Source organism: Panthera onca, chromosome D3, assembly GCF_046562875.1.
Source record: "Panthera onca isolate mPanOnc1 chromosome D3, mPanOnc1 haplotype 2, whole genome shotgun sequence".
In the NCBI taxonomy this organism is placed as follows: Eukaryota; Metazoa; Chordata; class Mammalia; order Carnivora; family Felidae; genus Panthera; species Panthera onca.
In genome coordinates, this window is record NC_138350.1 from 36,609,944 (window position 1) to 36,635,402 (window position 25,459).

General features: G+C 38.9%; 1 protein-coding gene across 7 annotated transcripts in view; it reads right to left on the reverse strand.

Moving 5' to 3' along the window:
• ARHGAP28 (Rho GTPase activating protein 28) overlaps positions 1–25,459 on the reverse strand; it is a 189,288-nt gene that overhangs the window by 52,830 nt on the left and 110,999 nt on the right. For 5 of the 7 annotated variants that reach the window (XM_078435408.2, XM_078435411.2, XM_078435412.2 and 2 more), the window contains 3 exons: positions 24,248–24,465; positions 13,023–13,115; positions 5,226–5,315 (listed from right to left, as the gene is read on the reverse strand). In XM_078435408.2, coding sequence (XP_078291534.1) covers positions 5,226–5,315; positions 13,023–13,115; positions 24,248–24,465 — 401 coding nt within the window. The remainder of the gene's footprint in view (positions 1–5,225; positions 5,316–13,022; positions 13,116–24,247; positions 24,466–25,459) is intronic. The other 2 variants (XM_078435409.2, XM_078435410.2) reach the window with 2 other exon arrangements.

Below are 25,459 nucleotides of genomic sequence, written 5' to 3' on the forward strand. Positions count from 1 at the left end.
ATATATAAAAAATAATTAGAAAAGAAAAAGTAGGCTTCCTCCATTAAAGGAAGTGATTTCTTAAAAAATATTGCTGATACAGACAACAATTTACATTCTAATTGGGATAAAAGACATAAATATTAGAAATAAAAAAAGGGCAAATAGCTACCTCGCAGAAAATTTAGAAAGTATATGCCTAAATAAATATGTGTATATATTTGTATACATGTGTGTACACACACTCAAACATCTACATATATTAAAATGATAAATAAATTGGATATTTTGCTAGAACAAACATACATTACCAAAACTCATACCAGTTGGAATATAAAGGAATATAACTTCAAAACCATATCCATTGAAAAAGTAAAGCACTATATCTACATTGATGCCAGACCTTGGAGGTTTCATAAACAAATTGCAATACAAACTTATATATAATAGCTTTTATAGATTATATATTTACACCAAAATTTAATATATGGCTCCAAAATACTGAAAAAAAAAAAAAAAAAAAAAACAACCAAGCTTCTTAACACTTTCATACCAAGGTCACTATAACTCTGTAACAATGAAAAGAAATTATATATATATAGGCTAATCCCATTTATTAGAACAGTAGTTAAAAAGGCTAAAATTGGGGTGCCTGGGTGGCTCAGTTGGTTCAGCATCTGACTTTGGCTCAGGTCATGATCTCACGGTCCACGAGTTTGAACCCCATGTCAGGCTCTGTGCTGGAGCCTGCTTCGTATTCTGTGTCTTCTTCTTCCTGTACCTCTCCTCTGCTAACGTTCTATCTCTCTCTCAAAAATGAATAAACATTAAAAAAATGTTTTTAATGCTAAAATAGTAGTAAATGATATATTCTGCATTGTAATAAAAGAATAATGTAACACAATAAGTAGGGTTCATTTTTATCAACAAAATTATAGTTCAATATTAGAAAGACATCAATAGAATTTCCTTAAGTAATTGCTTAAAGATGAAAAATATATTCATTTTAATAGATGATGAACAATTATTTTATATAATTCAACCTCCATTTCTTTTTTTTTTTTTTTTTTTTATTTATTTTTGGGACAGAGAGAGACAGAGCATGAACGGGGGAGGGGCAGAGAGAGAGGGAGACACAGAATCGGAAACAGGCTCCAGGCTCCGAGCCATCAGCCCAGAGCCTGACGCAGGGCTCGAACTCACGGACCGCGAGATCGTGACCTGGCTGAAGTCGGACGCTCAACCGACTGCGCCACCCAGGCGCCCCTCAACCTCCATTTCTAATAAAAACAACTAGAAGTCTCAGAAACTTAGAACAAATAATATTCTACTTAACAATGAAACTTAAAAGAATTCATGAGAAAATCAAGAACTTATTAAAAGATCCCCATAATTATTATTCAATATAATCAGTGATTGTGATCGGTCCAATTAAACATGGAAAAGAAATAAAATGACTAGGGATGCCTGGGTGGCTCAGTCGGTTAAGCCTCTCTTCTGACTTCGGCTCAGGTCATGATCTCATCATTTGTGAGTCTGAGCCCCACATCAGGCTCTCCACTCTCAGCACAGAGCCTGCTTCAAATCCTGTCTCCCCATCTCTCTGCCTCTTCCTCGTTCGCTCTCTCTTAAAAATAAAAATAAACATTAAAAATTTTTTTAAAAAACGACTATTTTAAAGATTGAGTAAAGAAAACTTTCACTATTTCAGATGATATCTATAAATTATAAAATCAAATGAAAAGTTCTTAGAAGTAAGAAGAATTTTCAGAAAGGAAGCTATAAAATATACTTTCGTGAGAAATCCAAAAATTTACTTCCCTTACAGTGCCGCAAAAACAAACTAGAAGGTATCATAAAAAAATCTACCATTAAAATATCAATGAAAACTATTAAGTTCCTAAGTAATTAATCAATAAAAAATGTATAAGAAAGAATATTATGAACTTTTATTGAAGAACAGAAAACATAAATAAGTGGAAAGACAATTACTATTTCTCAGTGGGAAGAGTCAGTATTTTAAAATGTGAATTTTCTCCCCAACATTAATCTTTAAATTCAATACAATTCTTAGTGAAGTCCTAACAAGATTTATTTAATGGCTGGTTATAGAGTCATCCTAAGCTCATTTGGAAGTAAAAATTCCTGAGAAGAAAGAAAATTTTGATCCAGAACAACAAGGGTGAACACACCCCAACAGACATCAAAAACAAACCACAGAGTTATAGTAATTAAGATAGACCCCATACATACAGAGGTTTCAATGATCATAAAATAACATTTCTAATGTACATAAAAGATGAAAGATTGAAAAAAAATTGATCAAGCCAAGGTTATCCTTTTGGAAAAGACAAAGTTAGGTTATCTACTTTATACCATTTCACAACGTAAACTCCAAGGGCAAGTTGTTGGGGCCTTCTGAAGTCTTGAAGATGACAATGAAATGTCCTTGGGAATTCACCCTGCCAAGCAAGATATACTTTACAGAAGTCATGGCCAGGACCCCTGAAGCCCTTGCTACCACTTCACGGAATTACTAGAAATCTTACTATCTAGAAGAAACTGCAGAACCAACCTGGGGTGCCAATGCCTCCTTATAATCAAGAAGCGGAGAGGTCAAAATGTATTTCCCTGGTGATAAGAAGTTCTAGAACGATTTTCAGTATAGGTGCAGTAAGGGTTAAGTTCTCATCTCTCTAGCAACTAGCCAATTTGTTCAACATTTCTAAATAAAGGTATCTGAGTAACAAACCATCCAAAGTAAGTCACACTGGAGACTGATACAAATCAGATTTTTTTGAGTCTCAATACTGCTGACACTTTTATTTATATCATAATTAGCATTCAATCAGTTTTCAGAAAAAAAAAGATTTAGTTTTTTTTTTCTTTCCTTTTAGAAAATCTGAATGATTAACTTACTCCAGGAAACACTATCTATAACTGCTACACAAGACCACTGTCTTTCTCTTATACTCTCAAGCTTTCAAGCATCCTATTTGCAGACAATATGTGCCTAACAAGGATTTGGTGAATGAATGAATAGATTAATGAAAACCTAGAAAATAAGGCCTACCCAAAATCCTCCCCCTCAGCAACTCAATTATGTAACCATTCTGCTTCAAGTGCTACTTGGTGTGTGCATGGAACCACATGCAGTCCTGTGTTGGCTTTTATAAAATGACTGGGGCAGTAAAGTCAGCTAGAGAGAGAGACGAGTAAGGTGGGTCAGGAGTGTTTATGTTAACTAGAAGACGTGGGGGAACCTCAGTAGGTGTTAAACAAGGCTCACACTTATTTGTATCTATCTATCTATCTATCTATCTATCCATTCATTCATTATTTTACTTTTTATTTATTTATTTTTTAATATAATTTATTGTCAAGTTGGCTAACATACGGTGTATATAGTGTGCTCTTGGTTTTGGGGGTAGATTCCCATGATTCATCACTTACGTACAACACCCAGTGCTCATCCCAACAAGTGCCCTCCTCAATGCCTTGCATTTTTATAGATCAATGACTTTCAGCTGTGGGAAGGATGAATTTGAGGGGTATAAGCTAAAGTCAGGGACAGATCACTTAGAAGGCTATCTCAGTAATACAGTAAGATGATGAGCTTCTGTACTAAGTAAGTAGTTACAGGAAAATAGGGGAGTAGAAATATTCTAGAATGTAGAATATTCTGGAATGCAGAATATTCCAGAATGTAGAAATATTCTTTTTTTTTTTAATTTTTATTTATTTTTGAGAGAGACAGAGCACAAGTAGGGGAGGGGCAGAGAGAGAGGGAGACACAGAATCCGAAGCAGGCTCCAGGCTCTGAGCTGTCAGCACAGAGCCCTATGCGGGGCTCGAACTCATGAACCGTGAGATCATGACCTGAGCTGAAGTCTGACGTTTAACTGACTGAGCCACCCACGCACCCCTAGAAATATTCTTTGTAAGGCAAAATCCACAGGTCTCAGAGATGAGCATGTAGAGGGAAGCATGTAGGTAGAGTTGACGCTAACGCTTAGGGACGGTACCCTGGGCACATGGTAGCATCACCAGCTAAGAGAATATATAGGATCCTATGCAAAGCTTTAGGCAGGAGTCCCCAGTCACAGGGGCACAGCACAACTCTGAAAGGTCTATTGTAGGTAACTCCTCATTTTAGTAGTTGTCGGAGTTTGTGAATGACTTACTCTGTTTTCAGCCATCAGTACTGGAGATTATCTCTAAAACAGAGACATCCTCACTCATTTGCATTCCAGTGCAGTCTTAAATAGGAAAGTAGCAGCTGAATTTAAAGCCAGTAGGTCAGACACTGTGGGTAACCCCTAACCTATCTGTGCCATAATCTGTAATGCTATTTATAAGTTACCCATCGACAAAGACACTCGCATTCTTTTATGCTTTTTATAGATCACTGTAGCAAAGCAATTTCAAAACCAAAACTCTGAAAACACAACAGAAAAGCTCCTTCACCTGGGGCTAACAGCTTTGTCTCTCTGAACAGTGGGGATCTAATGTGTTATGCATGTGAACATCAACTATCCTTTCTCTCAAAGTGGATACCAGATGAGAAACTACTGCCCAGAGGGACTTGTAAATGCGCCCTCTCCATTTGCCTGACTAATGGGCTCTTGCCTTCCAGTCATCCTGTCATCAAAGAACTGCTATCTCATTTACCAGGGTCTCTCACTTCTTCTGGTCCATTGTAACCTCCCTGCCAGAGCAGCTACAGAGAGACCCCAGGCGGGGATCCCCAGTGGTTCTGGGGAGGGGGAATGATGAGACTTTCTGAGAAAGAAAAGTACAGAATCTGTCTGAATTGGTGTGATCTAAGGCTGGAAATGTAGGCCACAGTGCCTTCAATATCAGGATGAGGGCTTTTTAATTTATCCTGCAGGTAAGAGGACCTTTGGGTCAAATGGCAGAGTTAGGCTGGATCACTGGTGTGAACTCAGCCCAGAGGACCAAAGGTAAATTCCTCCGTGCTTGATACACGTAGAGAACATCCTTTGTTTTCTGACCATAGAGGTATTAGTTTATGGAGCCCTCTTTTAAACTAAGATCTAGTTGTTCCTCAGTTTTGAGTCTCCTACTTCCTAACTGTTCAAACACTGGTGGGTCTACTGGCAGCTGTGGTTTCTTTGCAATCTCAGTTCAAGTTTTTCTTATCTGTTTTGAGGAAATTGCTTCTTCTCGCCTTGAACTTACAGTTTTGCCCTGATGTGCAATTGTCTTGGCATGTGACGACTTACCACAGAGCCACTCCTGGGAACTGTAAAACTCCCTTCTTCATCTGGGGACCCATCTGACAGGGCGGTACTGTTGAGAGAAGCATCATCTGGCTAGACGGAGAAACGAAAGTACCATTCTTATTCAGGCAGACACTTCTAATGTGTTTGTGTACTGCACTATGTGTATGTATTTAGATGTGTGTGACAACATACAAAGTCATGACTGCCTGGGCAGCCCTTCAGGGAACATTACCGTGAGTGCCTAAAAGCCAGGCCCTCTGACAGACACTGGACAGACGCTGGCCCCTGTAGCAGACACTGCCGTTGCCCGCCACAAACTCCCTTTGCTTTAACAATGTCTTGGTGTGGTTCCAGGGAGTTAAACCAAAGAACTTCATTTCCAGGATTCTTTGCGGCTAAGAGTGATCACGTGACAAGTGTGGTCCACGAGATGCAAGTGTAATTTTACCAAGAGAGCTCCCGGAATGGCTGAGGCTTTCCTGACCAAAAAAGAATCTGGTCAGCTCCTGTACACTCATGACAGCACCGCAGATGACAGCCTACAGTTGCCGGGTATCTTGCTCGAATAAGCATGATGGCCACGGCAAAGGATGGCAGGGGCAGAAGATCAAACCCACCTGGGTTTGTGCAAAGGTATCAGGTGAATGCCCTGTCAGACTTGGACCTCCAAATCTCCATGTGAAGCAAAATAACTCCAATGCTTCCATTACACATGGCCGAACACAAACCTGTCTAATCTTACTTTTTAAACACACCCTATGATTATCTTCAGCAGTGACGAGAATTCAGCAGCAACAGCACCACGTTATGTTTATAAAGCTGGAAATAGATTTTTGCTTTAGCAGACAATGGCTTCACTAAAATTTAAGACATAAATATTCTTTTCTTTACTGAAGGAACCTTACTGCAAAGTACGCTGCTTTTGATACTTATGAATACATACAGTATTCTGTCTTTTAAAAAACTGTTGCTCACCTTGCTTGACCACATTTTCTAAATTTCTTTTTTTTTGTAATTTTTTAACGCTTATTTATTATTGAGAGACAGAGAGAGAGAGCTTGAGAATGGGAGGGGCTGAGAAACGGGGAGACACAGAATCCGAAGCAGGCTCCAGGCTCTGAGCTGTCAGCACAGGACCCAATGCAGGGCTCGAACTCACAAACCGAGGGATCATGACCTGAGCCGAAGTCGGATGTTTAACCGACTGAGCCACCCAGGTGCCCCTCTAAATTTCTTTTTTTTTTTTTTAATTTTTTTAATGTTTACTTATTTTTGAGAGAGAGAGAGAGACAGAGGACGAGTGGAGGAGGAGCAGAGACAGAGAGGGAGACATAGAATCCGAAGCAGGCTCCAGGCTCCAAGCTGTCAGCACACAGCCCGATGTGGGGCTCGAACCCATGAACCACGAGATCATGACCTGAGCTTGAAGTTGGATGCTCAACCGACTGAGCCACCCAGGTGCCCCGCCCCTCTAAATTTCTTATAGAGGACAGGCATTACTTTACAAGGTGAGCAAAGGACTTTTTTTTTTTTTTTAAGGGACAAATAAAACACAAGAACTAGTATAAGAAATTTAAGTCAAGATGGTGAACTGACAATTATCTACCCTTCCTAACCTCAATCACTGAAATGGCAGAAAACATATAATTTTTTTAAAGGAAGACATTTTTTTTAAAGGACGACATTTTTAATAGCACTGGGAACCAGTACAGAATTCTACAGCAGACCAACTCATAGAAATTTGTAGATGAAAAGAAAATAGAATTAGTTTGGTAAAATAAAAATCTTTACCCCTGAGCAGCATGAAAGGAAATTTCCAGACAGGGAGAAGAAAAACAAACAACACAGAACTGTACAAAGACTAGGAAAGAGTCCCAGGTACATAGTTAAAAAATGTTTGCAAAATAGGAGCCAAGCAGATCAGCTCCTAAAATATGTAGACAGCCCCTAAATATAACCGAGGAAGCCCTCCCAAAATATAGTCCAAATAAAATGAACTAACTACCTTGGGCGGTGGGTTCCTATTGTGAGTGTAAGGGTCTGAGAGAGAAGGAAATCAGGAGGCCACAACCAAAGTCATGGAGGGGAGACTGAAATGAAGTCAGCTTTGCCTGTAAGTAATGACTTAGGTCCTTCATCCTTCATCCTTGGCATCCTTCGCATCTGGGGACAACGTTTACCAACCTACCTGCCTCCTCTATGCACCTTAAAGCTAAGGACACTCCACTCGCTCACAAGAACACACAATCAAAATTTTGGCCTTCAGAAAAATTGATCCACTCAAGTGCAAAGGAAACATACAGCAATTTCCTAATTGATTAAAAATTAATAAAGTCCTGTGCTATGATTCTGCAGAGGATTTTGAGAGCCCACAGGGCTTGTAGTTCCACCTGAGAGTGTGCTCGTACCTTCTGCCTTGTGGAACACTTTCCACCCTATGCCTCCTTGGATGGAGTCTCGGGTGGATCACCTCACCCTCTTGCTGTGACAGGATTCTCAAGGACAGTGGTATGAGGGAGGGACTAGGGAGCTGGATGGGAAAAAACAACCTGGATCCATAGTCTTGGTACAAAGCTCTCTCTGCAGTGGACGCAAAACCTAAAACCTAAAACGCTTGCTGCCACCTAATGGGAGATATGCACTTCCCTGATCAGATGGTTCTCACACTCGGACACTTCACTGTTTGCGTCACTTATTATTACACATTCTAAAAGCTGGCATTTCTCCACTTAAGAGGTTTATATTTGAAAAATAACTGGAAAAAAAAACCTAAATATTTATATCTTAGTTGATAGTGAAAATACTGAAAAAAATTTTTTTACATGGTAGTCTGTTGTTTTTCTGTATGTGCTTACCCCCAAGGACCAAGCTTTAGCTGACGACATCCTCCACTTGGGAGACACACACAAAAAATTAGTTTTTGCTGTTGCTTCTCCCTATAGACGCTTTTTTTAAAAGACAGAATTTAGTTAGGGGCGCCTGGGTGACTCAGTTGGTTAAGCGGCCAACTTTGGCTCAGGTCATGATCCTGCAGTTTACGAGTTCAAGCCCCACGTCGGATTCTGTGTTGACAGTTCAGAGCCTTGAGACTGCTTCAAATTCTGTGTGTCCCTCTCTCTGCTCCTCCCCTGCTCATGCTCTGTCTCTCTCTCTCTCTCTCCCTCAAATTAAAAAAAAAAAAGAATTTAGTTATTTTTGATTTACCTATTATTTCTTTCTGAGTCTATGAGCTATGGGTGATGGCCTGTGGGTAGGTTGTCTGCCAAAAATCTAAATTATGTTGCATCTTTACCCAAGAGAAATGATGAGAATACACATCCTTTATATGATATGAATGTTCATTGTGGTAACATGCATAATTGCTCAAAACTGGAAACAATCCAAATGTCTATCAACAGGTGAACAGATATACCAATAGTATATTTGTGCAATGGATTATTGGTAGTAATAAAAGGACCAACTTCCAACATATGCATCAAATGGATGAATCTAAAAATTATTTTGAGTGAAAACAAGACAGATACAAGAGTACATTGTATTTATAATTCTACTTATATGGAAGTTAAAACCAACCTAAGGGTTAGAAATCAGCGCAGGGCTTGCCTGGAGGAGGGGCAGGAGGGGCAGGAGGATAAGGGAAAGGGCCCCTAAGAGATTTCTGGGGTGATGGAAATTTTCTCTGTTTTGACTAACTTGTGGTTATGTGGGTAAAAACATATGTTACAACCAATTGAATTATACACCTAAAACACATGTATGTATTGTTTGTAAATCTACTTCAGTAAAAAAACAAAAATATTTTGATTCCTTAAAAAAATGTAATTCTTTGCAGTACCTGGGTGGCTCAGTTGGTTAAGCGTCTGACTTCAGCTCAGGTCATGATCTCACGGCTTGCGGGTTCAAGCCCTGCATCAGGCTCTGTGCTGACAGCTCAGAGCCTAGAGCCTGCTTCAGATTCTGTGTCTCCCTCACTCTCTGCCCTTCCCCCACTCACTCGCTCTTGCATGAGCATGCTTTCTCTCTCTCTCAAAAATAAACAAACATTAAAAAATATATTAAAAAAAACAAATGTAATTCTTCTCTTCAGAGTGATTTAAGGGGCTATGGCTACTCTGAACCAAGAGCCCACTGCTACAATAATGGGAAAAAAGAAGAATATGTTTACTGAAATTCAGAAAAAGAGTGAGAGAAGCTATAATAATACCATCATGACCAAGAAAAAACTATTAATCTGCAACATAAAGATGAAGAAATCCAAGCAAACAGGCTAACAGGAGAGGAAATTTCGGAGGTACTGAATTCAAGCAAAGAGACAACCATCTAACGTGTGTTCTAGAAGGCTGGAAACACGGAAAATGGGGAGAAAATAATGTAAAACATAACAGAAGACAGTGTGCAGAAACTGGAGGGAAAAAAAAAGTCCTTGGATAGAAGGAACTTGCGGAGCAATGGCCAAAATGAATGCAGTCAAGGGCAGATCCTCATGACGGTTCAGAACTCCAGCAGCAAATTCAAAATCAATTAAAAATGCCAAAGTTGAAAAAATTTGCACGGTGAACAAACAAACGAAACCACTTATACATAAAGGAATGAGATTCAGGTAACCAAAATAAGAAAAGAAAAGAAAAACAATAATATAAGAGTGCAACATTGAATGAGCAATAAGAGGAATTCTGCCATAAAGGTTTTCCCTGACAGCTAAGGTCTTCTGTTAATAAGGGTCACTCATTTTACACATATTCCTATCAGGAACATCAACATGGTATTCAGAGTCTGCTGGATTAAATCCATACGCTACAGTGGCAGCATAAAAGGAAAAAGTTAAAAGTTCATGCTAACGCTGGCATTGCGTTGTACACAGTGGTACCAACCTTGGCCTACCCACCATTGGTTCCTTGTTTTGTGACTAAAACAAACTCCCACTTGTTTAAATCAAAGTTCTTTAGATTTTCTTTTCCATGAAGCAAACACAGATGTAACTGACATTTTTTAAACAGATGGTATGATGATTGTATTTTGCAGTAAATTATGAATCAATACCAAGTGTAGCCATTTGATTTCAATCACTTAAGACATTGGAAATATACTAGATGAACTGCTTTGCTTTTCAACTAGACTAACACCCCAAATGACTAATTCATTTATGTGGACTGCACATTTTATCTATATAAGGAGTGGTTTGTAGAGTAGGTTTGTTGATGGAAGACTGAGTTGTAAGACTTTTGTCAATGCCCAAATTCAGGGGCATTTGCAGTTCAGAGTCAAGGGTCCACCACATATAATACATAAAAAGACTATTTCTTTACTTAATGTAGCTTGTTGCAAAATAAACACTTTGAATATTAATGAAATCATAATATATGAACTCTGTTTTAAAGGTTTATTTAGGTATAACCTACAATTAACTGCCAATATTTAAAGAGTAAAAGCATGCATTTTGATGTCGTTTTGAGAAATATTTAGACCAGTGAAACCATCACCATAATCAATACAGTGAACAAAAGGAGCACACCAAAAACTTTCTTATACCCCTGTCAAACCTTCCTTCCCTCCTTTCCTCACCCATCCCCAGGTCTCCAGGCAATCACAATCTCCTTTCCCTCACTATAGGTTAGTTTGCATTTTCCATGATTTACAGAAGTTGAATCTTTTTGGTCTGGCTTTTTTCACATGGCATAATTATTCTAGATCCATCCATGTTGTACATATTAATAGTTCATTGCTTTTTATTGCTGAGTAATATTCCATTGTATGGATATACGAGAATTTGTTCATCCACCTGTAGGTAAAAATGGTCGTTCCCTGTTTGGATCTATTACGTGAGAAACATTTGTAAGTAAGTCTTCGTGGTAATATATATTATGTATGAGTAAAATGGCTGGGTTTGAAGTAGGTATATGCGTTAACAGTTGAAGGTTGCCAGGGGTGCCTGGAGGCTCAGTCAGTTAAGCTTCTGACTTCAGCTCAGGTCATGATCTCCCAGTTCATGGGTTTGAGCCCCGCGTGGGGCTCTGTACTGACAGCTCAGAGCCTGGAGCCTACTTCGGATTCTGTGCCTCCCTCTCTCTCTCTGCCCCTCCCCCGCTCGTGCTCGCGCGTGTGTGTGTGTGTGTGTGTGCGCGCGCGCGGTCTCTCTCTCTCTCTCTCAAAAATGAATAAACATCAAAATAAGTTTTTTTTATATTTAAAAAAAAAAAGAAGTTGCCAAATTATTTTCCAAAGTGGATGGACCATCTTACACTACCACCAGCAGGGCAGCAGTGTCAACTGCTCTGCACCCTTAGCAGCAGATGAGAGGGTCAGTCTTGCATTAGGCAGGTTATGTAGAGACACCTCCCTGTGGCTGTATTTGCATTTCCATAATCACCAGTGATACTGAGCACCTTTCCTGAGGTTAATTTGCCATCCCCATATTTTCTTTGGTGAAGCATCTGTTCAAATCTTTTTCCCATGTTAAAAGGTGAGAAAAGACCAAACAAACCTTTACCAATGGAAAGCTCAGGGTATGTTCTTGAAAGAGAAAGTTGATTTGTTTTCAAAAGTAAAGGATTTGTGTAGTTAAGTTAAGGGAATCAAAGGTCAAATACCAGCAGGGAGCAGACTGGGGATAATTTTTAATATCAAAAGAAATCTTGTGTTATTTCTGTAAATAACTGGGGTTATATTCTGGGATTAAATGGGAAAGTTAAGTCAGATGATCCAAACTCTCTTTCCTAAAACCTAATAGAGTGAACAAAACATAACTAAAAAATAGGAAAAAAGATTCCCAGCAACATTCATATGAGGGGTGATTGGACAGAGATGTTCCAGAAATAACACAAATTCCTTTCTACAGTCCAACTCCCTCTCCATCAAAACTGCACTAATGAAGAAAGCAAATGGAGAACATTTTGAAAAAGACAACTACCATCATGTCCAAATTAGGAGAGAGGACAACCAAAGGTGTGAGTAACCACAGGTGGGCTCAATACATGCACATTCAAACAAAGACTCCCCTGCACCATCTCAGCAGGGAGGAGGGAACCTATTGGGATTCCCCATTCTGCCTTTTGCTAATCTGGGAGGAAGCCAGGACAGGGAACATGAGCATGGAAAAACAAGAAAGAAAACACTACACAACCTCCACCAAAGGAGAGAAAAGACTGCTTGAAGGAGTGTACATAGAAACATGTGAGAAAAGGCTCTGGGCTGAACCGTGAATAAAGTAAACTTTCCTGGTTGTAAATGGATATAAGCTTGACCCTTCTTGTGAGGCTTGCCTGACTTTTCCCTCCTCTGGGTCAGCTGGGAGAAGAAGTGGGGATGGGTAAAAGTAGGGAGAGGGAGAAGGGAAAAAGGCACTGGATACCTGGGGTTACATGTATAGTCAGAAGAAAGGTGCCTGGTATTCACCCTGCACTGGGAAAACAATAGAAAACCTGAGGACACCTGCTTCTCCTCCAACAGATGGACCTATGACTCGATGGAACTAGCACTTATGAGAATTTCTTTAAATAAAAGAAAAAACAAAGAAACTAAATCTGCCCCAGAAACGGCCTACCGTCATTGGTTTTCTGGGTATTTATCTGTTTTTATAGAGCATGCAATTATTTGTGAGCTTAACTATTAAACTTGGGTTTGTTTACTGCTGAATGTTTTCCTATAAATTGATTAAAGGTAGATAGGTATGTTGACAGCTGTGGCTGTCCAGTCATCTTAATTACGGTGCACTGTTTTGAAGTTTTGCCTGATTGTCTTGGGGAAAAAAAAATGGCCTCTTCATTCATCCCTACTCCCAACTTTCCTGCTATAACTTACCAAGGAATCACTTGTTTTCATAACTCCTGGCAGCTCTTTTTCCTCCTGGGGACCATCCAACTGAGCAGTATGATTGTCACAGGTATCACCTGGCTAATGAGAGAAATGAAAGCCATTTTTATTCAGGCATATCTGTCCCAACATGACTGTTTATTCAATTATTCATTACACAAACTCTATAAATGGACAGCCATGTGGTGATATACAGAGTTAATGACTGACCTGTGCAATGTCAAGGGCATTTGCCAATTCATCCACAATTATACTGATCCTCATAAATACTGTGTACTATAGCAGAAGTTGGTCTCAAGAGCAGACACTGTTAATTACCTGCCAAAATCCACTTTTATTTCCTTCTTAACTTACGAATATCATGATCTATTCCAAGATGCTACATCTAAACTAAAAAGACTAAAGTGTGATCATGTGATGGTTATGACCAATGAGATACAAGTAAAATCCTACTTGGTAGAGCATCCAGGAAGGCTAGTATTTTCTTGTTTAAGTGGATAGAATCTGCTGGCTGATGCTTCTTCCAGAACATGGACATGATGCCTGTGATGCCCAGGCATTAAATATAAGCCTATAAGCATTAAATATAAGCCCACATGCTACGTGGAGCAGAGTGGAAAGATGAAAAAGTCGGTAGATCCAGGCTAGGGATACCAGCCACACCAGCCTCAGACTTCTTATTTTATAAGGACAATACATCTCTAATTGTCTAAGTCATGCAGCTTCCGATAAAACTATGCTACTTTAAAATCAGACTTTATGACTTTTTGTAATGACTTATAAATCAGCAAAAGTAGTCAGTTTTTTTTTCAATTAAGAAACTGGAAATACAGTAGATTGATGGTCTCACAAACACACGTGACTGAACCAAACATTTCATTCCCATTCACTGAATATTGTAAAAGCTCTGATTTTCATTATGCAGCAAGTATATTTGGAGACTATTCCAATTGTGATCGATGGCATTATAGGCTTTGTGCATATGCTCTAAGATTTTTAGCAGCACTTGTGATATAATGGCATTCCCCCAAATAAGATGCAATTATTCTATTCTATGATTGAAGCAACATTGTGCCAAATTAAACACACTGGATAATAGTGAAATCATAAACTTCTACATGAAACTTCAGAAACTGTTATTTTTCATCTTGCTTTTCCGTATTTTCTAATTTTCCCCCAAAGTGTACACATTATATTCATAAGAAAAACATACATCTGTTTTGAAGTGAAAACAATGCTAATGAGGCAATACAAGAAGCCAGGTCAGGACAGAGGACTGAGGGCACACCACTCCCAATCACTCAGAATTAGAGAACGGGATTGTAAGACCAGCTCCAAATGGCACTGGAAACCAACAAGGTGTACTAATAACAGGTGAGAAATTGTTAGAAATTCCTGGGGAATAAAACATAAATAACGTATTTCATAATTGCACAGATTTTAGCCTAAGAATAGCATAAAACAACACTGCTGGCAAGGAAAAGATAAATCTACAAAAAGCAAACAGACAACCAAGTAACCTCAGTGTGAAAATTAGAAAGGGTAGGATGGGGCCCTAGCGGAACAGCTGCAATAATTTATCGTAAAATGTTTTGTCAATGGAGAGGCCAGACAGACCTCCCAAAAGCTCCCTTTACACTGAACAGCAGGCAGCAGCTAAAAGCACTCTGGGTGCAGTGAACCACCTGCCATGGGTAGTAGTCCGGGATCAGAACTAAAAAACAGACCTCAGTATCAGGTTACTCTGGGCCACCATGAAAGACATGGAAGGGAGAATAATGGGAAACATCAGTTTTGTCTTGGATAGCAAGAAATGAAATCATTTACCACTTCTCCCTTTGGTGTATGCTTGCATATGTGTGTGTGTGTGTGTGTGTGTGTGTGTGTGCGCACGCGTGCACACATGAGCATGCATACTCACCCATATATACAGTGAAACTAACTTCCATTCACACAACATTCACATACCTTACTCACTTACACAGTACCCGAAATCACCCTTCTTATTCAATAAAGAGTCCTTTGGGAAAATATCTATATCATGGCAGAGAAATCATACAGCAATGACATATCCTAAGTAATTAATTAGTCAATCTAGTCCATTAATAAATATAAATCAATCACTAAGAACCATCAGGCACCGGAGAAAATCAATGTTAGGAAAAAGTCACTCATGGAGAAAAAAAAAAAAAAAAACATTCTAAAAAGGTACAGTGATAAACATTCTGTGAAAAAGAATTGAGAAAAGGGAAGAGGCTTAAAATGAATTAATTTCAGAAATATTTGAGAAAATAGTACAACCATAAGTCAGGAGTAACTATAAAAATAAAGGGAAGTGAGTGAAAAAGAAGGAGTTCTTGTCAATTAGCAGTATGACTACTGAATGAAAAAATCAATAGAGGCTAAATTATAACCACTCATGGCTAAAAGGAGAATCAGGGATTTACAAAATGACATAGACAAAATCTACTAGCATACAGAACAGAAAAAAAAGACAAGGAAATATAACAGACAATTTAAGAAATATAGAAGTTTAATACAGAGGCAATAAAAGGAAGAATAGAGAAAATGGAAGTGATGAAACAATTAAAGAAATTCTGGGAAGAGAATGGTCATAACTGAAAGAAAAGTAATGTTTTTCAGAAACAAAAAGCTGAGTGCTGATCATGATTAAAAAAAAAAAAAAAAAAGATTTCATACCCTTATGGCAGTTCAGGTCTCTAACACTAAAGATAAATTTAAGGGGCACCTGGGTGGCTCAATCAGTTGACAGGCCATGATCTCAGGATTCATGAGTCTGAGCCCCGCAAAGTGTTCTCTGCTGTCCGCACAGATCCTCTGTCCCCCTTCTTCTCTGCCCCCGCTTGCGTGCATACATGTACATGCTCTCTCTCAAAAATAAAAACAAAACATCAAAAAAAGATAAATGCAAAAGGCTTCCAGAAATGCAAAAATGAAAGGATACAAAATAAGATGTAGAGAGAAATCAAATTTCTCAACGTTAGCACTATATGAAAAAGCAAACATTAATATTTAAAAATTTCTGAAAAATTAATTTAGGGCCTAGCACTTTGATACTCACCAATTTAGGATTTAAGTTTTTATTTTTTTAATTCTTTTTTTAATGTTTGTTTGTTTATTTATTTATTTTATAGTGAATATAACTTATTGTCAAATTGGTTTCCATATAACACCCAGTGCCCATTCCAACAGGTGCCCTCCTCAATGTAGGATTTAAGTTTTTAGGTATGAAAATTTAGTATCCGGAGAGATTTCTTGCCAGATTCGCTCAAAGGATAAAAGGTACAATCTGCTAAGAAGCTGTAACATTTTGTAATATGTATGATTATGCAAATTAATATTTTTACTGTTCTCTGTAGTCATTCTGCTATGTTAGCCCTCACCATCCTCCTGGGAGAAAGAATGGTACTCCCTTTCCCATTCTATAAACTGCTCAGTAGTTCAGAGCAGGGCCTGGAATAAAACTTTAATGTCCTCTTCCGTCTTACTGCTAGATTTCTTAGATTGTTCGGCACCACAGTTGCCCCTTGATTCACCTTTAAAAGGTGATAAGACCTTCCAGGAATTGAAATAAAAAAAAATAGTGAAAAAAGGGAAAAGAAACAAAATAAGCCTAGACAATCACGGGAGTCCATGGTTAGGATGGTGTGTTAAGTGTGGCAAGTAAGACTTCAAATAAGCCTCTCTTACGTGCTGCCTTACATCTGGTAAAAGCAGAAGGGCCATAAATGGTCTAACTACAAGCCTCCGTCCCACTCTGCTCCCTTATATAAGGTCCCCTAGCAGAACAATGCTCCTTATCCAGGAGGCCAGACACAATTCCTGCTTATCCTTCAGTAGTGGCTTTCAGTTCCCCGTCAGCCTGTGGAATTATTCAAACAAGCCAATCACATCCTCCCATGGGAACCAAGGGGAGCCGTGCTCTCTTGATACTACACGGCCTGCTTGCTACAACCCTTGGTTATTCACTCTGTTCCCAAGTGCACCCCACATGTAGCTCTGTGTGGTGTCTGGTGTCCTCCTAACCCAAGCTGTGAGAACATGTGATAATAAATTGCTGTTGACCTTCTCTGTCCATTGTCAGGTGTCAAGCCACTCCTATAACCCTAGGGTGGGAATCCCTCCCTTACCTACAGGGTAAAGAGGAGGCGATTAAAAGAGAAGACAGAGTCAGCTAGGGTGAAACCTCACAGAAATCCATCATTTGAAAACACTAGTGTCTATTCGACATGCCCCTCCTCTGGTGGTCTGAGGAGTCAGGGGCAGACAGAGAGGAATCACAACTCAGATCAAGTGTCCCGGTTGGAAGTAAGGTATGTAAGACTCCCTGTAATTCAGGAACAATCTAAAACCTGAGGACACTTGCTGCCAGCTCAACAGAAAAAGTAAAGACTTCTGACTAAATGGAGTTAACACTTCTATGAGAAATATAATGAAATTGGAGGGAAAAACAATTAGAGACAAAATCTACTGGATTGCTCCCAGCTCCAGCTAACCACATTCCTCCTCCAGAACTTGACCTACCCTCAGGCAACAGAGGAGCAGCCAGAACATCGGGCCACATCCAAACCCTTAAGCAGCATTTGCAAGCAACAAAGGGCTAGCCTGTATTAGGACAATTTTTCGAGATCCAGACAGAATGTCCTACATAAAGTATGTATAAAATGAAAATAAACTGTACAGAAACTAAAGATCATCATCAGCATCATTATTCATCAGATCAAAAATGGTACAAGGGTCATTCTTAAAACAGCAAAAGAATCCTTCTTCCTCTACTAGGAAGGAAAAAAAAAAGTAGAGCTAAAGAGAAGGAAACATGAGTCATACCAGAGGAGTCTCTCACCATAAATTTCTGCTGCCATGAGTCCAAGTGGAGGCAGATGTCAATAACTCCATGTCTTTCTACGTCTCCTACTCTGGGCACCTCACTTCAGTAAGAGGACCTAGGCCTTAGGCCAAATGGTACAGATGATGGCATAGCATTCATCACACACACACACACACACACACACACACACACACACACGCAGGCCTTCCACTGAGATCACTTCATTGGCAATGATGAGCTCAGGTTAGCCCTTTTTGAAACTTTGTACTAAGATAGACAAGGTGGGCTCCAATGAAAGGTGTTTACCTCCTGTGCTAGACAGTGCACTTTCCCCACCTCCTGTTACACATTGAAGATGCTACGGTGCTGTCCCCCAACAAAATATCTACCTGTAGAAAATAACTGAAACGTCAAGTATTTCATATGTAGAGAACTAAATTAATATTGACAGATACATGGAGAGTAGCAGAAGGTCTTCTACTACATGTTCAGCAAAAAGAACCAAAGTTTAGCTGACATTTTGACTTCTGGCTGGGGCTGGAACTGCAGCTGTGGTTTTGTTACTCGAGGTGCAGACAGGCCACGGAGTTATTTGTGGATTTAACTATTTAATTATTCATTCCTGAATTTAAGAGTCTTTGTTTCCTTCTTTGTGACAAGGCAAGTAGGCATTTTGCTCAAGTTCTCCCGACTGCCTTGAAATAATTACTTTTTCTAACCTCCTTACTTTCAAGTCCCCTTGCTTTATCTCACCAGTTGACCATTTCTGCAGGGAATTGCTGATATCACTTCTTCATCCAGGATCAGTTCCAAAAGAGGAGCTGGGATACAACAAAAATCATCTGGCTATTGAGAAAAATGAAAGTGCATTTTTATTCAGGTATCTTCTCCCCAGTGTCATTGTGCATTCAGTCATGAGCTCTGCATGACCTGTGTCCATTCACACAGACGTGTGGGGACATCCATAGATTTGCCTGCTGTGCACTGATCACCGCATGTAGCCATCCATCAGCCAACACTGAGAGCCCACTACATTCGGGGCACAATGACAGACACTCTGGTCTCTGTGGAGTATATTGTCAGCTGTTTACTCCAAATCCAGTCACCTGCCTTCCTTAACAGGATCCTGATTTTTTTTTTCTTTTCTAGGGACTTTTGTGTCCAACTAAAAAAGGTCAATTTCTTAGGCTCTTTTGAAGCTAAGGATGATCATAAAACATTTCTGGGCAATGAAAGGTAATTGGAATTCTACAGAGTAAGATTTCCAGGACACTAAGGTCGGGGAGACAGAGTAAGATGGTACAAGTTCCAGGACCATGGATATAGTGCTAGAAGTAGCCCGGCCAACTTGTAAGCAAAAGGATGAAGGTTGCATATGAATGACAAAATAGAAAGACAGGAGGAAGATGGATCCATGCTACTGCAAAGGAACACCTACCTTACCTTCTTCTTAAAGAGAGAAAAATACACCCGTATTTGTACAACTCATGATTTCTTGGGTTTTCTGTTACATGTAGTAAAATGTATATACAGGTGATATAATCAAGTTTTTAAAAACAGTGTGCATGACTATATTTACACAATTATGTCAGTCCCACCTCTGACTAGTTGTTTATCAATTATGAAATTGGAAATAAATTAGGTTGACTATTTTACTCAATTAAATATGTTACTGAAAGGAACGTTTGATTCACATCTTCTAAATATTGGAGACAAATGTATTTGGGTCCCAGAATTCTGCTCATGATGAACAGTACTGCAGATCCTATCACATCCAGAGGCTGATTTAGTATTTGTGATTCAGTGCATAATAGCTCTACTAACACAGGGGTTAAATATTTTATTCCTTTACTGTTAGAATTCCACTGAAAACTTTATTTATTGGATATTTAATTAAATCATAAAATTTTATTTGGGCCCATAGAAATAGTCATTTTTTACCTTGCTTGTTCATATTTCCTAAGTTTCCAGTAAAGATTATGTACTATTTTTATAATAAGGAAAAACACATTTTTTGGAAGGAATATTACTGAAGAATCAGCACAGATTCTTCAAGGGTCAAGATAGCAAAATGAACATACTGCTTTCTCCTCACCCTACAAATCATTCATAGTGTCAAAAGAGATACCTTTTTCAAAGAGGAGATCTAGAAACCACTAAACATTTCCATTAGCAGAACAGAAATTGTTGGATGTTCCTGGAAGATAAAAAGCAAGCAAAAATGGCTTGATAAGGGTAGAGGGAAACCTTGGCCTGAAAAAAGTTACAAGAGAAAAACATATAGAAGATAAACGCTCATCTAGAAAAAAAAACACATAATCAACATTGAGAATAAAGAGAGCAGTAAGGCATCCCCAATTCAGAGGCCAATGGCCAAAGTGACCGAAGAATGTTTTTCTGAAAAAAGCAGCCAGGAGAGCTTTCCTCCCTCTAACACTGAACAGCGGGCAGCAGCTAAATGTGATTCCAGGATAAAACCCAACAAGTGTCCTCTTGTTGACAACATGACCACTTGCTTTGGCGGGGGGAGGGGTGTCCTGGTATAGTGCTCCTGGACAGAAAGTTAAATTGCCCTTCATTGGGGCCTTCTGAAAGAACACAGGAGTATAAAAAGGCAAGTTAAGCTTGCCTGAAAAGCAAAAAAAAAAAAAAAAAAGAAAAAAGTAATTCTTTAAGATTATCATTACTTTTGCATTGATACTATATTTGTGTGTCTTTAAAGTGAAGTGTGACAGCTGACTGACACATTTCACCACTCACACAGGTCCAGACTGCTATCCACTAGGAGAGTTTTAGGGAGAAAATAAGTCTACGTAACTGCATAGGAAATATACAGTCATTACCTATACTCATCAATCAATCAATCATTCAATCCACCTAGCCCTGCATTAATAGGAATTAACACCCAAATATCCAAAATCAACTGAACAATAGTGATGTAATGATGCCAAACGTAAGCAGATGACCCTGAAGAAAATAGTAATTCAAGGAAAAGAAGACCACCTTGGAATTTAAGGTTTAGGGCTATTGCAGCCAAGAAACAAGAACAGATCACTAAAATAAAGAGGAAGTCAGGGGAAAGGAGATGCCTCAGCAAATTAACAATATGGCTGTTAATTTTTTTTTAATTAATGAAAGGCAGAAGTATTGATACCACCATGAATATACGATGGTATTATGGTATTACAGTAAGTTACGGATATAAAAAAATGAAGTGGAAAGGACAGCCACAGATACACACAAACCAAGCCCGGAATAACAAGAGAACATTTAAAAGATACTGAGGTTCAATCCAAACAATGCAACAATCATCTAACGGGAGTTCCAGAAGGAGATAAGTGACAGAAGGAAGGGAATAAATACTGGTTTTAAATATTAGAAGGCAATATGCAGAACCTGAAGAATGAGTGAGCTCTCATATTGAAAGAGCTCTTTTAGCGGTGACTAGGATGAATGTTTTCAAAAGGTAAAACTGGTGAAATTGCAAGGTTCCAACAATAAACATAAAGTTCAAAAAACTTCCACATTTGTATATAAAGGAACTCATTCCTCATTGGTGGAGATACTGTGCTTCCCATAGACCAACAGTACACGAGAGAAGATAATGAACGAGTAGCTCCAAAATTCTGGAGGCAAATTATTCTGAGCATGGGATTCAGTGTGCAAAATACATTAAGAAAAGAGGAGTGTAATCTACATATCTATCTTTTAAATTACTGAATTTATATCTTCACTAGGTAAGTACACGGGGTCAGATTCACATGCCTAAGATTAATGCAAAATTACCTTATGAAACTTATGATGTTAAATCTTCATTAAGAAAATGAAATGGAAACTTTAGGTGATTTTCTATTAATGTACGTAAATGATGACAAAGAAAGAAACAGCGTAGGAGAGGATATGTGGTGGGGGGGGGGGGGGAGACAGAGAGAGTCATATAGAGACAGGGGAAGTGAAGGAGGGGGAGACATTGAGAGAGACAGACCAGGGCTGACAGATACTTTGGGCAAGAGAAGGAGGGAGGGATGAATTGGTATTTATGCTGTCAAATTCAGATAGGAAATTTTAAAAGTTTAGGTACTTTTCTAAGAAACTTCCAAGTCTACTTACAGAAGCAGATGCTGATTTTTTTTTTTTAGGAAGAAAGTCTGTGAAGATGTTTATTAGGCCTGATAGACCTGTAAACTTACCATATTTTTTTAAAACCCTAGATTTATGTATTTTTTATGAAGAACAATCTGAATTTTGTAATGCCAGGCTTTCACTGACTTCCAGGTGCTGCGCTTCTATGGACAGCACAAAGACCTCTACTCCCTAGAATATATGGATTTCTTTTCAACCACTCTCCCTGTTGCACACCCATTCTCTATTCACTTCAGAACTGGGGCTTCAGCAGCAAGACTGGAAGGGAGAAGAGGAAGGTGGGCAGGGGGAAGAGCCCCGGGGGAGCATTCCCTTTATTTACCACAAATATGGTCCTTTCTCTGCCTTTGCTGGAGTTAAACACCGGTTTCCTGCACCTGCATGTTATGGAGAAGTAACAGATCTTTCGTTTCTTTTTGTACTTAAAGCCCCAATGTGTAAGTGCCCACTTTATACTTCCCTTTAGGGTCTGTGGGAAGACCACTGTTTCTATGCATCTAGGAGTCCAAAGTTTTTGGAAACCTAAAGACACACTGAATGCATTTTCTTCAGTACCTGCAGGATTCGGAGAAGCTATAGATAGTTAACTGTTTTGCAATTTGCTAGGGAAGAGCAAAAATCTTAGCCTGAAGTAGTTGGAAATAGAAATAAGAAAGGAAGCATGTAGGTCAAGTTGTTAGGATTCTCTGAAGACGATCTGGGACATATATGTGAAATGACTCAGGGAATTTAAACCAGCAGGGTAAACCTTTTCTTTCATAGGCACCTTGGCCAGGACTCACATGGCTGAAGCCCTTGCTTCAAGTTGTGGGTGTTACCTTGATTCAACTACAGCTACAGAAAATCTCACTTCCAAAAAGGTACGGGTTTCAGCTAGATTGAAAGTTCGATCAGCACAGAACTCAAAATGCACTGCCTCAGGTATATAATTATGTACAACAGAAGATTCTAGAACTGTACTGCTCAGTACATTAGCTGCAAGCCATATGTGATGATTTAGATTTAAATTAATTAAGATTAAACAAAATTAAAATTTCAGTTCCTTACACTAGCTACACATTGGACACACTCTAGCTACCCATATTGGACAGCACAGAATTAGATCATTTATTTCCATCACTAGAAAGTTCTTAAGGACACTGCTATTCTAGGGCATTATTAACACAAATGCAAAGGTTAACCTGGAAATGTGAGCTACCCTGGCAACTACCCAGTGTGATGAATATATATAAGAGAAGACTGGACTTACAGATAACCTAAAGTAACTCAAAGTGGAGGGTGCCTTCAACCAAGCCACCTACCCAAATATCCTTGAAGTTTTAATTTATGTCATTATTGATATTACAATTAAACAGATAAGAAATGTAAATCAGAGTGATTAACTAACTTGCCCCAGGCAACTCTCTGCAACTGCAGAAGAATATCCAGTTTCTTTTTTCTACAGACTAATTATCCCCAAAATTTGAGAATCCTATTTGCATAGAGCCTAATACAGGATCTTGCACAGAGAATGTATCTGGTAAGTATTTGTTGCATCAATAATGCAGTTATTGATTTCAGTGATGCAATGAGTGAATAAATAAATGAGTGGTAAGGCAGAGCTAGCAGCAAAACCGTCCTAGCAATAGGAGAACATGACTAACACCATCAAAAGTAAAATTTGTGGCCATGAAATTGCTAAGGGTAAGCTGGAATTTCAACCAGCCATTTCTCAGAAAACATGTGATGCTTCCCTTATGGTTTTTTGAATCCCTCTCTTGCCCACTTAATTAATGTTGGCATCTTTCACTTTTTACCATTTTAATTTGAACATAAAGGCTACCCTACCCACTCTCCCACTCCAACCTCCATTTAAAATTAACTACCCGAACTTGCTTAGAATACTTTGGGCCCACTTCTCTGGGGGTCCTTTGCCTGTCCACAGAATTTCCATTCAGTGTTAGATTTAAGTAAAGGCTCTGTGTATCCCATCTATAAAGATTTGCTCCATTACCAAGTAAGATATTCTCCAACTCAACCAAGAAGGAATAAAAAAGTGTTGAGGGAGGCTGCTGTAGGAGAAGGAATGATCGCTTAAGTTTCAAAGTTGTAAAATTTGCACTCTTCTGTCTGCTTTAGTTTTCTCTAAAAGAGAATGGCCAACTTTTTCTAATATTTTTTTCACATTCTCCCCATCGCCCCTAAATCAAAGCAAAACTTTTGAGCCAAGTTCATTACTTACAGGAGATTCGCTGACTCCAAAGATGTCTCTGACATCCCTAACAGATTGCTTGTTCTTTTTTCTCATGGTTTGAGTGTAAGTATTGTATCTCTTTTTCACTGCAGCTGCTTGGGTTCGAGTCAGTGTAGAGAGCAAGGCTTTGCCATCCTCCTCTTCATTACCCGAGATCAAGGTTGATAAACCCACATCTTGCAACCACTCTGCTTCGAGTTCTCCTTCTGTCAAATAACATTACCAAGGAAAGGTCAGAACATTCTCCATTTAATTAGATGGCATGTATATCTATAGGCCTGTGCATATCAGTGAATAAATAGTAAACACTATATTAAGACCAATCTTGGACCCTGAGGGCAAGTTAGGTGAAATAAATCAGACAGAGGAAGACAAACACCATATGATACCACTTCTATGTGAAATCTTTAAAACACACACACACACACACACACACACACACACACACACACGCTCACAGATACAGAGGTAGGTGAAATGAGTGAAGGGAGCAAAAGGTACAAACTCCCAGTTATAAAATAAATAAGTCATGAGGATGTCATGTACAGCATGGTGACAATAACAGTTAATAATACTGTACTGCATATTTGAAAGTTGCTAAGACAGTAGATCTTAAACATTGTCATTGTAAGAAAAAAAATTCTGTAACTATGGTGATGGATATAAACAAGACTTATTGTGGTGATCACTCTGCAATGTATACAGATATCGAATCATTATGTTGTACACCTGAAACTAATGTTATATGTCGACTATACCTCAATTAAAAAAAAAAAAAACACCAGGGGCGCCTGGGTGGCTCAGTCGGTTAAGCGTCCGACTTCGGCTCAGGTCACGATCTCACAGTCTGTGAGTTCGAGCCCCGCGTCAGGCTCTGGGCTGATGGCTCAGAGCCTGGAGCCTGCTTCCGATTCTGTGTCTCCCTCTCTCTCTGCCCCTCCCCCATTCATGCTCTGTCTCTGTCTCAAAAATAAATAAAAACGTTAAAAAAAATTAAAAAAAACAAAAAAACACCATCCTTTTTTCCAGGGTAATTGTGGGAAAGGCCTATAGGAATTAATGAAAAATCTGTATGATATTTTTTAAGTAAGTCAAATTTTAAAGTATTTTCTGAGAGAGTAAGGTTAATAGGCATATTTAGTAAGGTAATTTTCCTTGCCAGAAAGTTAAATATAAGCCATATCTGGACTCCCAATTTCA